Here is a 12,877-nt window from a genome sequence, read left to right as displayed (position 1 = left end):
TAACATACCATATGATTCAGTCATGTAAAGTGTACAATTCATTGTTTTTTAATATAGTCACAGTTAATGGGCAACCATCAGAACAGCCAGTTGCAGAATATTTTCAATACCTGAGAAAGAAACTTTTTACCTTTAGCTACCACCACCCTGCTTCCTAACCCTATCCTTACCCTCCAGCCTAAGCAACCATTAATCTGTTTTCTGTCTTTGTAAGATTTTGCTGTTCTATACATTTTATATGAATGGAATCCTAAAATATATGGCCTTTGTGACTGGCTTCTTTCACTTAGCATAAATGTTTTCAGGGTTCATCCGTGTTTTAGCATGTATCAGTACTTTGTTCTTTTTCTATGATGGAATTATATTCCATTGTATGCATATGCCACATTTTGTTTATCCATTTGTCAGTTGAATGCACGTTTGGGTTGTTTCTACCTGTCGGCTATTATTAATAATCCTAGCTATAAACATTCATATGCAAGTTTTTTTGTGGACATATGTTATTATTCTTTTGGGCATATACTTAGGAATGTAATTGCTGTGTCATTTGGTAACTCTTGTTTAATTGAGCAACTGTCATGCTGGTTTTTCCAAAGTGCTGCACCATTTTATACTCCTGCCAGCAGGATATGAGGGTTTTGATTTCTCCACATCCTCATCACACTTGTTTATTATCTGACTTTGTGATTCCAGCCATCCTAATGGTTGTGAAGTGGTATTTCAGGTTTTTAATATGTATTTTCTGGATGACTAATGGTGTTAAATATCTTTTTATGTGCTTATTGTTAGTTTATATATATCATTTTCTGAATTGTCTAAGACTTTTGCCTGTTTTCTGTTGATTTGTTTGTTGTCTTATTTTTAAACTGTAAGAATTCTTAGGCCAGGCGCAGTGGCTTAGGCCTGTAATCCTAGCACTTTGGGAGGCCTAGGTGGGTGGATCACTTGAGGTCACAAATTCAAGACCAGCCTGGCCAACCTGGTGAAACCCCGTCTCTACTAAAAATACAAAAATTAGCTGAGCATGGTGGTGGGCGCCTGTAATCTCAGCTATGCGGGAGGCTGAGGCAGCAGAATTGCTTGAACCCAGGAGGCAGAGGTTGCAGTGAGCCGAGATCACACCACTGCATTCCAGCCTAGGCTACAGAGCAAAACTCTGTCTCAAAAAAAAATGAATAATTATTCCGGATACAAGACCTTTGTCTTGTTCATATGCTGTGAATATTTTACCCCAGCCAGTGGCTTCCCTTTTGTTTTTTTAATGGCATCTTTCAAAAAGCAAAAGTTTTAAATTCTGATAAAAGTTGATTAATAATTTTTGATTTTTATGTTTCGTGCTTTTGTATTCTAAGAAAGCTTTGTATATCCCGAGGTTACAAATATTTTATCCTGTGTTTTCTATTAGAGATTTTTTGTTTTAGGTTTTACATTTAGGTCTATCATTCATTTTGAGTTGAATTTTGTATATGGGGTGACTTAATGGTTGATGTTTATCTTTTCCAAATGTATATCCAGTTGGTTTAGCAATGTTTGTTGAAAAGACTTTCCTTTCCTCATTGAATTTGCTTCCCCACCTTTGTTGAAAATAATTTCGCCATATATGTGTGAGTGGTTCTATTTCTTGCTTCTCTTCCAATGCATTGGAATGTCTATATGTCTTTTTTTGGAGAGGAAGGGCAGTACCAAACTATCTTGATTATTGCAGCATTATTGTAAACATCCAACTTTGTTCTTTTCAAAAATTGCTTTGATTAGTCTACGTTACTTTTATTTCCATATGAATTTTTAAATCAACTTGCCAATTTTACTAAAAATGTCCTGGGATTTTGATTGGTATTGTGTTAAATATATTGATCATTTTGGGAAAAATTACTATCTTAACAAAATTGAATGTTCCAATTCATGAAATAGGAGCTGTGCTTATTTATAAGAGCTTTGTTAATTTTTTTTCAACAAACATTTTAATTTTAGTGTAGAGATCTGGGTTATCTTTTGTTAGATATTTTCGAAGTATTTCATATGTCTGTTTTTTGGAGCCACTGTGAATGGAATTTGAAAAATTTTATTTTTGATTATTTCTTGCTAGTCTATAAGAATACAGTTGATTTTTGCATATGAACCTTGCATCTTGTGACTCTGCTAAATTTATTCTTTATTTTTAGATTCTCTGGGGATTTCTATGTAAATAGTTACATCATCTGTAAATGCTCCTGTTTTATTTCTTCCTTTCTAATCTTTATACTTTGTATGCTTTTATTGCCTTATTCCTATTTAAGTAAATAGGAAAATAGTAAAAAGGAAAAAAAATTACTTCATTTTGTTTTTAAAATTTTATTGTTTTGATAGTTTCCATGGTTCAAATGTGTATGATGTAAAGGACATAGTGAGGAGCTCTTCAGTAATGGGGGGAATGAGATTTTGCTGTCTTCAGCTAAACCACCTTTTATCCAGCCACTGAAAATCTAGTGTGTACAAGTTAGGTGTAAGAAGCAGGAGACAAAATAATTTTAATAATATTTATTCTCATTTCTGCTTTGCTGTTTTATACTTGTTCTTATTTGAAAAAGTAACATATCATATGATCCAACACTTTCACTCCTGGGTATATAGCCAAAAAAAAAAAATGAAATTGGCATGTTGAAGGGATATCTGCATTCCCATGTTCCTTGGAGTATTTTTCACAGTAGCCAAGTTGTGAAGTCAACTCAAGTGTCCATCAATGGATGAATGGATTAAAAACTTCTTGGTACAGGTACACAGTAGAACACTACTCAGCCTTAAAAAAGAAGGCAATCCTGTCACTTGTGACAACATGGGTAAACCTGGAGGACATTATGCTGAGTGAAATAAGCTGGACACAGAAAGACAATTATTGTGTGATCTCACTTATATGTGGAATTCAAAAAAGTCAAACTCTTAGAAAGTAGAATGATGGTTACCTAGAGTTGGATAGAGGTGTGGGGCATTGGGGAGATGTTGGTCAAAGGATCCAAAATTTCAGTTAAGGAGGAATAAGTTCAAGAAATCTATTGTATAACATGGTGACTGTAGTTAATAACAATGTATACTTGAAAAATGCTAAGAAAGTAGTATTTTAAAAAATGTTCTCACCACAAAAAGTATGTGAGGTAATGGATAATATTAATTAGTTTGATTTAGCCATCCCACAGTGTATACATATATCAAAACAGTGTTATGCACCTACATATATATAATTTTTATCAATTAAATAAACAAAAATTTCAGGTTTTACTTTCAGAGAACTCTGTATTCTTTGCCTTTTCTCAGCTTGTCATATCAATTAAATCAGTTTTGTCAAAATGTGATTTTAGATATTTTTCCATGCTGTAGACATTGAAATAATATCTTAATTTTTAGAGTTTTAAAATGTTTACAGTGATTATTACGTTATTCTACTTCAATTGAGTTTATTTGACTTTGGAACAGTAAGATATTTATAGTCATTATACTCGTGGTAATATTAACACCTGATATTTGGATTTCTTAGTTTATAAAAGGCCAACATGAGTATGATCAAATATTCTTTCATACTATTTCTTAATATAATCTAATTTTCTTGTGCCTTTTTGTTTTGTTTGAATGACCTTACTACTTAGACATTAAAGTCATTTTTAATAATGTGTTTTTTTTTTTAATTGTAGTTCATTCGGCTTCTAAAGAAGTAGCAGTGTCCAAGGAACAAGAAGAGAAATCTGATAGCCTAGTTAAATATTTCAGTGTTGTTTGGTGTAAGCCTTCAAAGAAAAAACATAAAAAGTGGGAAGGTGATGCTGTTCTTATTGTAAAAGGAAAGTCATTTATATTAAAGAATTTGGAAGGCAAAGACATTGGAAGAGGTATTATGATACTACCTAATGTTTACAATTTGGCCTGAAATTAGTATGTATCTCTGGTTACATAATTGAAATGTAATTGGGTTTTATAAAGAGATGATAAGGCATTCTTTAATGGATGTTCATGCCTCAACTGTGTATAATACATAAAATAATCTCATAATGGTTAGTGAGTCTGACAATCTTATGGCTTATGCTAGCTCAGTGAAGCAAATACTATCCTATGGTTTCATTTTCTCCAAAAATGGCCAGCCAGCTACATACAGTTATTTTGGTACTTTTCTGAGCTTAAATACTAAATTTGACTTGGTATACTTTCTCTCTCTCTCTCTTTTTTTTTAAGAATGCTAAGTGGTTAAAATTGAAAAATATGTTGATATCAAGTTGAATGATATGTAATTTCAGCACTACTCAATAATGTTTTGAAAAGCAGAGCAAGGAGATAATGGTTAGGCCTGACCTAGATTAACATGTGGAAATTGGAGGTTGCCATTGTTTCTGTTACAAAATGTTGCCAGCATAATTTGTAGTAATACAAGTTAGGCTACAAATTAAGAATGGCTAACACCAACTACAGTGTCTTTGCATTGTCTCAGTTCAATTTTGAGTGTGACCTGTAACTATAAAATCTGTTCTACATGTTTATTTACATAAAAATATAGTTTATAGTTTTTAATAACTATTATGTGCCAGGCAGTATGCTAGGAATACCAAAGATGATTATAATTTATAATTTAATGGGAACAAAGCAAAGTAATTGATGATTAGGAAGCAATAATACAGTTGTTTCAATGAGAATTTTTACTAAATGCAGTGGGAGCAGAAAAGAACCATTTAATCTGCCCAGGAAGCAGTGGGAGCATAAAAGAACCATTTAATCTGCTCAGGAGGCTAGGGGTAAGCTTGATAGGAGTTACCGTTTAAGGCACTATTTGAAGGATGAATAGTTTTGGAGGTTATAGGTAAGGGCCATGTGCAAGAGAGAATAGCACATGTAAAGGCACAAAAGCAGGAAGGAATTCAAACTAGTTCAGTGTTTCAGGAATGTAGTGTATGAAAGGCCGTGACAGTGTTAAGAGTTGAAGCAAACTAAATTATCTATAATAGAATGTTTTATTTATTATAAAAATATGGAACAACTGTGTATAGTGATTAGAGGAAGTAAAAAGAAAAATATATAGTACACATTCTATGTTGGTTAAGGTAGATTCGGGCTAGATTTTTGGAGAATTTGTTCATGCATTGGTATTGCCTCTTTAGTGAAATTCTAAAGTCAGTGAGAGAGGAAAAATTATCACAATTACTTTGGAATATCTTTTACCCCTAAGGTATAGTATGCATGGTTTTCCATATGTGTAGTTTATAATAAAATGGTCTTTCATTTGCAAGTAACAAAAACTGAAAATTAGGCTTAAAACAGTGGGTTTTTACCCTGACCATGCCAGTAGAATCACCTGAGGTGCTTTTAAGGGTGTAGTGGCTCATGCCTGTAATTTCAGCACTTTGGGAGGCTGAGGGGGAAGGATTGCTTGAGGCTAAGTTCGAGACCAGCCTGGGCAACTTAGCAAGACCTTGTCTATACAAAAAAATAAATTAACCAGGTGTGGTGGCATGCATCTGTAGTTCTAACTACTTGGGAGACTGAGGCAGGAAGATTGCTTGAACCCAGGAGATCAAGGCTGCAGTGAGCCTTGATCCTGCCACTGCACTCCAGCCTGGGCTGGAGAGACCCTGTCTCTTAAAAAAAAAAAAAAAAAAAAAGAAAGAAAAAGAAAAGAAATGCCAATGCCCAGACTCTGACCTTTCTTTGAGGCTCTCATTTATTTGGCCTGTATGGTAGGGAGAGGGACTGAACATAGGTATGTTTTAGGGTTTTCAAAATGAAAATATCCAAACATAGGACTTGGTTGCTTAATTTATAACATTAATAAATATATTAACCTGAAGTTAATTTTGCAAGTTACTGTCTATAAGCAGTTTTTCTTTTAAATAACTGGTATATACAATATGTAAATTTGTTAATGTAAAGATAGAGGTGCTAAGAAAACCAAAAGCTGGAATGCTAAAATTGTTAATAGCTTGTGATAATGCATCAGGCTCAGTTGGCCATCATTACATAATACCTAGAAAAAAAAAAACAGTATGAGAAACAAAGTTTAAGAGTAAAAGAAAAGCTTCTAGCAACTGAGATGTTTGAAAGAGTCATCTTTGGATCAAGATCATCTATGGATCTAAATGAAATGAGAGATCTTGGAATTACACCTACTTTAAAGGTACCTCAAAGTTAAAAGGTTATTCTTGTCTTCCATTTCCATGTAAAATTGAGATTAACAGTAATTGGATTTTATGTGAAGATAAAACTATAATCTTCATGAATTTGGATAAGTGAAGGCCAATACTGAATTGGGATGGAGTGATACGTCTTTGACATTGAGCTAAGTAATTTCTTCCTATATCAGAGCATTACAATTAGAAAATATTCCACCATAAATAATTTAGGACTATATATTAAATACAGATTGGCACAGATTATAAATTTTAGGCCAGTTTCAGTAGAGAAAATTTTAGTAATTTCCAACTACTTGAAAAGGGTCATCATATTTTCTAAAATGCGACAGTCTTTTATTATTATTTTTAGAGACTTAAAAGTTTCTGGTATACACAGCTCCTTTGCATGGTAATGGCACAATAACTACACATTTAATAGTTTAATGCATTTAATAGACAAGCATGGAAGTCTAAAATTCCATCTATGTGGTAAATGAACTCATTTTAAGCAGCCTATGACTGACTTATTCATACTTATATTTCATCAGCACCTTTACACAGCAACACAATAAATGTTCATCAAATTAATAATTCAAACAAGCTTAATATTACAAAATATTCCATGTTTTATTAAAGAGTTAGAACATGGAATATCTATGACCTCTTGCCACAACCGTATTTTAACTTTGCTATCTCATGTGAAACAGTCAGTACTAGTTGTGGTAGCAGTTGCTTTTATTGCTAGTTCTCCTTCACATTTCTAGCTGTTTCTAAGTGAAAATAGAGGTACCATGATGTTTCTGTAGTTTATTTACAAGAAAGGAGGATACATATAGCCTATCAAAGTATTTTCTTGGCTTAATTTTTCCAGACAAGAGATGGCAAAACTATAGAGTACAATAATCTATATTTTCAATAGTAAAAAAATTCTTGCTTTCTCTAAAGCATGGCTAATTTTATAGCTGTATTATTTCTTTTGATTTTTAGTGTTTTTTTTTAACGAAAATGTTAAATTATGCTTCCATTTTGGCTAATGCATTATACAAGACTATTTACATTCAAAGTGCAGTTTTTTTGTACAGTTATGGGAAGGTGACCATGGTATCATAGAGTGTCAATTAATTTTTTTCTTTCTTAACTTAAAGGCATTGGTTATAAATTCAAAGAGCTTGAAAAGATTGAAGAGGGCCAAACACTGATGATTTGTGGAAAAGAAATAGAAGTCATGGGTATAATCTCTCCAGATGACTTCAGCAGTGGCAGGTGTTTTCAGCTTGGAGGAGGAAGTACTGCTATCTCGCGTTCTTCTCAGGTTGCCAGGAAATGTTTCTCTAACCCTTTCAAAAGTGTTTGTAAACCAAGTTCAAAGGAAAATAGACAGAATGATGTCCAAAATTGCAAACCACGCCATGACCCATATACGCCAAGTAAGATTTTAAAAATAATTTGAATTTTCTGTTTTTACTGTCAAAATGTTTTTTGTGTGTGAATTTGAAGTTTAAATTTTGTTTTAAAAGTTTTAGGTGAAAGTATACATTATTCTTGAGATATATAATCGGACATAAGAGATAATGTTGAAGTCAAATAACAATATAGTTTGGGAATTATTTCATATGTAAATGAATAATTCCAAGAATACAATAATAAAAGTACTGTACATGTGTTGAAGGAAACATATCTAAATTGTATGTATATACATTACACATACATGTGTATAATTTTGAATAAAATCTGACTTTTTAGTAAGGAGAGAAATTAGTAAATGTATTAATCTGGACTATGATTATACTTCTAGTTTGAGGACTGTATGCCTTGATCACAAGCATTAGTGTATAAAAATATTGAATGGTAAGATTTCATGCAAAGTCCAAATTTTACTGGTGAAAGTTCCATTCAATCAGTTAATTTTCACACTGATGAATGCAATTTTAAAAATCATGTTAAAAAAAAAGAAACCTAGATTGTATCTGATTGTTCTTTTGACTGTTCACTCAGCAGGTATTTCTTCATTGTCTTTTATGGGTTGGGCCTAAAGATAAAACTGTCATCACAGAGCTTCTCATTTGGTGAGGGGAAGGACAAGTAATCTGAATCAAAGTATAGTGTAGTAGATGTGAAAGTTGAGACAAAGAGGTGACTTCTTTCCTCACAACAGCAAGTGTATAAAGTAATGATTATTTTTCCCCATTGCAAGTATTATGGAAACATAAGTTTTGAAGTAAAGAGGTCTTTGAGATCATTTAGTCTCTTCACTTTGCATTGGAGGAAACTGAGGCCCAGGAAGATGAACCGACTTACCTAAATACAAATAATCAATGGCATTATTGGGACAAAACCCCACAATTAAAAATTCTTAGTTCTATATCAGCTTATCCCAAAGACTTATTTGAAATATAGGGAGTGGAAGCTGATGCAGCTGAATTTTCTCTTTTTGTCCAAATACTTTGTCTGTTCCACCAGCTCTTTTAACAATCCCCCTCCTCTTTATTCTCCTTTCTCTTTGTACTTTTACTATTACACAATACAGGGCTGTGGGGAACTGAAAAGAATACTGTGCTTATTCAGAGATCTGAGTAAGAATCATGGTTTTGCCACTGAACTAACTGGTTCTTTGACCTCTTGGGGGTAGTCACTAACCTTCCTAATGTTTTGCCTACTCATGTGTAAAACGTGGGTCATAATAACCACCATAGAGATTTAGTGTGTCTAGTATATACTCTTTCCAGGAAATACTTGTTGAGTGAGTGAATGAAACATTTTATTTTGGTATTTATATGTTGTGTGTATGTGATGTAAATGTATATATATCCGTGTACATGTGAATTATATGTGTGTGTGTGTGTGTGTGTGTGTATAAAAGCACTTCGGGTAAATAGTAAATGGTTAATTATTCTCATGTATTTATCTTATGCCAAGGATAGAATTAGGTTGTAGACTTTAATGCCTGAGACATGTTGTTAGTATTAAATGATCATCTTCATCATTGTGAAGATAAAGAAACATCTTAAAATTTGAACTAGTGTTCTATTATTTTGACTGTTTAGGTTTCTCTTTCTTGAAGATGGGCCTTTTATTAGGTGATTTATAATCCTATAGTCCTTTTTGCTTGGGCAGTATGTGATTTTTCACCTCTATCTTCTCTTTTTCCTTGTTGTCCTTTTTAAAAGATAGAAAAATAATGGGGCCATTTCTTGACTGGAAATCCACAAGGAGTACACTCTTACTTTGCTACAGTGATATAGAGGAAAGCCAAGGTCTACATTTCCCATTTTTACTTCATAGTCTCCTACCTAACAGGAATTGACCTCAAAGATGAAAGTTCATTTCAGTTACTCAGAAACCTAGGAAGATGCACAGAAAACTTATCCTCTGGGTATTTGTTAATGGTAAACATGACTAAACTCTTATTCCTGTGACAGTATAGTTCCACACTGATGAATATTTACATAGTCTACTGGAATCTATTTCTTTTTATCTCCTCATCTCCTCATTCTTCTTTCTTTTTTTATCTAATTCAATTTTTATAAACATGATGTAGGCATGCAAATATATCCCCAAAATAATTTTGGTGAGTTTATTATCTAATTTCAGATTTATCAATTGAGACCTGCCTTCTAGTTATATTTGATTTTGCCTTTTTGGGTGATATTTTAGTAAATCTTTTAAATTGTGTTAGCATAGTTTTGAAGAATTACATTGTTATTCTATGATGACTTCATGCTGCTTTAAAGAGGTTCGTGAAGCTGGGTGCAGTGGCTCATGCCTTTAATCCCAGCACTTTGGGAGGCTGAGGTGGGCAGATCACTTGAGGTCAGGAGTTCGTGACCAGCCTGGCTAACATGGTGAAACCCTGCCTCTATTAAAAATACAAAAATTAGCCGGGTGTGGTGGCGCGAACCTGTAATCCCAGCTACTTGGGAGGCTGAGGCACGAGAATTGCTTGAACCTGGGAGGCGGAGGTTGCAGCGAGCTGAGATCACACCACTGCAATCCACCCTGGGCAACAGAGTGAGACTCTGTCCTTCCGCCCCCCCAAAAAAAGCTTTATGAACTTGACATTCATGAATGTAGTAATTAACTTCAAGCAAATAATGGTGGCTAAGTTAATGGAAAATTTATCATTTTCTCTCAGTTTTAATTAATAGGAGTAGTGATCATTGTTAGTGTGTTTAGGACTGAAAAGATAGAAAGCCTATATGTTAAATTTGGGGAGACTTTTCACAATGAGAAGCTGTGAACATTGGCAAATGCATCTTGGCAAAATTCCGACCTGTGCTTTCAGGTGGAAATAGTTCTCTTTGCTCTGAATACTGAACTATTGAATGTTGTGGCTTATTGAATTCCTTACTAGATAATAGTGAATTTCAGTGCTTTCAAAGCACTTTTGGGTATATGAAGTTTGGAAGGCTCTTCGTAATTCTTTGCATGAAATCGTTCATCAGTAAGGCATGAGATTTTCTTTTTAAATTTTATGCCCTTGGGTAACATTACTGTGACTAAATTTTGGACTTTTTGGCCACAAATGATGGCAAACATTTCTATCTTAGGGTAATGAAAACAAGATAATGTTGGTTGCTGAAAAAGTGAAATTACAATACTTGTACTTTTACAATTTTTTAAGATTCTCTCGTTATGCCACGACCAGATAAGAATCACCAGTGGGTATTCAATAAGAACTGTTTCCCTCTTGTGGATGTAGTGATTGATCCTTACCTTGTATATCATCTTCGACCACATCAGAAAGAAGGAATCATATTCCTTTATGAATGTGTAATGGGAATGAGGTAGGAAAATAAATCATTTGTTTAATCTAATCTGAATTTTGATTTAACCTGTAACACAATAATGGTTTTCTAAGAAGATCCTGATATAATGAGTCCTGAGGGTACACTATGAATTTCACTTCGTAGGAACGGTGAATAGTGCTTAACGTGTGCATTTATTCCAAAAGTGGTTCTTGATAGATGCCATGTGCCAAACATACTGCTAGGAGGTGGGCATATAGGAATCAGGACCATGGTCCTTACTTTTAAGTGGCTTTTAAAGTATTTGAGTAAACAGATAAATGCAATTGACCTTAATGTGGTATAATAAAAGCTCATTGACTGCTAGTATGGTAAAGGGTCATAAGAGCAAGTGAAAGAGGCTTTTAATTCTGGTTATAATTTTTTTTTTTTTTTTGAGACAGAGTCTTGCTATGTTGCCCAGACTAGAGTGCAATGGCGTTATCTTGGCTCACTGCAATCTCCATCTCCCAAGTTCAAGTGATTCTTGCGTCTCAGCCTCCTGAGTAGCTAGGATTACAGGCGTGCTCCACCATGCCTGGCTAATTTTTGTATTTTTAGTAGAGATGGGGTTTCACCATGTTGGCCAGGCTGGTCTTGAACTCTTGACCTCAAGTGATCCACCCACCTCAGCCTCCCAAAGTGCTAGGATTACAGGCGTGAGCCACTGCACCTGGCCTGGTTATGAGAATTTTGGAAAAAGATTTTCTTCTGTCTCTACATCTGAAAACAGAAAAAAGTTTCTTCTTCCCTTTTGCATTTTCTGATTAAAGAATAGTAGTATCTTAAAGATATTTTAGAGGATACAAAAAAAACAGGAGAAAAAAAGAATCAAAGGCTCCTGCTAACATTTCTTCCAGTCTTTTTTGTTTATTTGTTTGTTTTGGTTTTGTTTTGCCTTGTTTATAAATGCCAAGACCCTTGATTTTAAAATTTGTCCTGTAAAGGTAGTTGGAAATGAAATTCTCCCCAACTCTAAGAACTCCTTGAATGATGACAAGTTAAGGGAATACTGTCTTGCAGAAACTGTTAACTAGACTCATATTTCCTCCCAAATCTGCTTTTTCTTTCGAAGGTCTTATCTCAGTTGATCTGTGAATCATCTTTGATTTCTTCTCTCTTACATTCTGAATCTAGTCAAACCTGAACTTTTAATTATTTTAACCTCCTAAATATTGTTTCCTAATCTTTTCTGTCATTCCACTGTAGCGTCTCTAGTAAACGATGTCATAAAAATATCATATTTTATCTAGACTATTGCAATGGCTTCTAACTTGTATATTTGCTTCTGATGCTTCTCAAATGTATTTTACTTAAAGCCACCATCTTGAGTTTTCTGAGAAACAGTTCTGAACATGGCATTCCCTTATTTAAAATCATTCAGAGACTCTCAGAACTCAGAACAGTGTTTCCCAAACTGTGATCCCTACTCCACTGGCAGTATATGGGACCATTTTGAGGTGGCAAGTGGACAAGCCTTTAAACAAAATTTGAATAGTAGCATATTTAGTTAATTATTAGAAAAATAGGCTGGGCATGGTGGCTTACACCTGTAATCCCAGCACTTTCGGAGGCCAAGGCAGGCGGATCACTTGAGGTCAGGAGTTCAAGACTAGCCTGGCCAACATGATGAAATCCCGTCTCTACTAAAAATACAAAAATTAGCTGGGTGTGGTGGCAGGCACCTATAATCCTAGCTACTCAGGAGGCTGAGGCAGGAGAATCACTTGAATCCAGGAGGTGGAGGTTGCAGTGAGCCAAGATAGTGCCACTGCACTCCAGCCTGGGTGACAGAGCAAGACTCTGTCTGGAGAGAAGAAAAAAAAAAAAAAAAGAAAAATAGCACATTAAACTTTTGGTTTCACAGATAAATTACGCTTAGAGTTTTCTTTTCAAATTTAAGTTAAAATGATTTGAAGAAAAATAATAAATAATATATAGTATCACAGATATGACAACAAATTGTGATGG

General features: G+C 34.1%; 1 protein-coding gene across 3 annotated transcripts in view; it reads left to right on the top strand.

Annotated features, from left to right (window-relative positions):
- The window catches only part of RAD54B (RAD54 homolog B), a 111,135-nt gene that overhangs the window by 58,922 nt on the left and 39,336 nt on the right, over positions 1 to 12,877 (top strand). For all 3 annotated transcript variants that reach the window (XM_063643454.1, XM_055286778.2, XM_063643453.1), the window contains exons 4-6: positions 3,663 to 3,857; positions 7,268 to 7,549; positions 10,744 to 10,906. In XM_063643454.1, coding sequence (XP_063499524.1) covers positions 3,663 to 3,857; positions 7,268 to 7,549; positions 10,744 to 10,906 — 640 coding nt within the window. The remainder of the gene's footprint in view (positions 1 to 3,662; positions 3,858 to 7,267; positions 7,550 to 10,743; positions 10,907 to 12,877) is intronic.

This window comes from Symphalangus syndactylus, chromosome 7 (genome assembly GCF_028878055.3).
Source record: "Symphalangus syndactylus isolate Jambi chromosome 7, NHGRI_mSymSyn1-v2.1_pri, whole genome shotgun sequence".
Classification (NCBI taxonomy): Eukaryota; Metazoa; Chordata; class Mammalia; order Primates; family Hylobatidae; genus Symphalangus; species Symphalangus syndactylus.
This window is presented reverse-complemented; position numbering and strand designations above follow the sequence as displayed.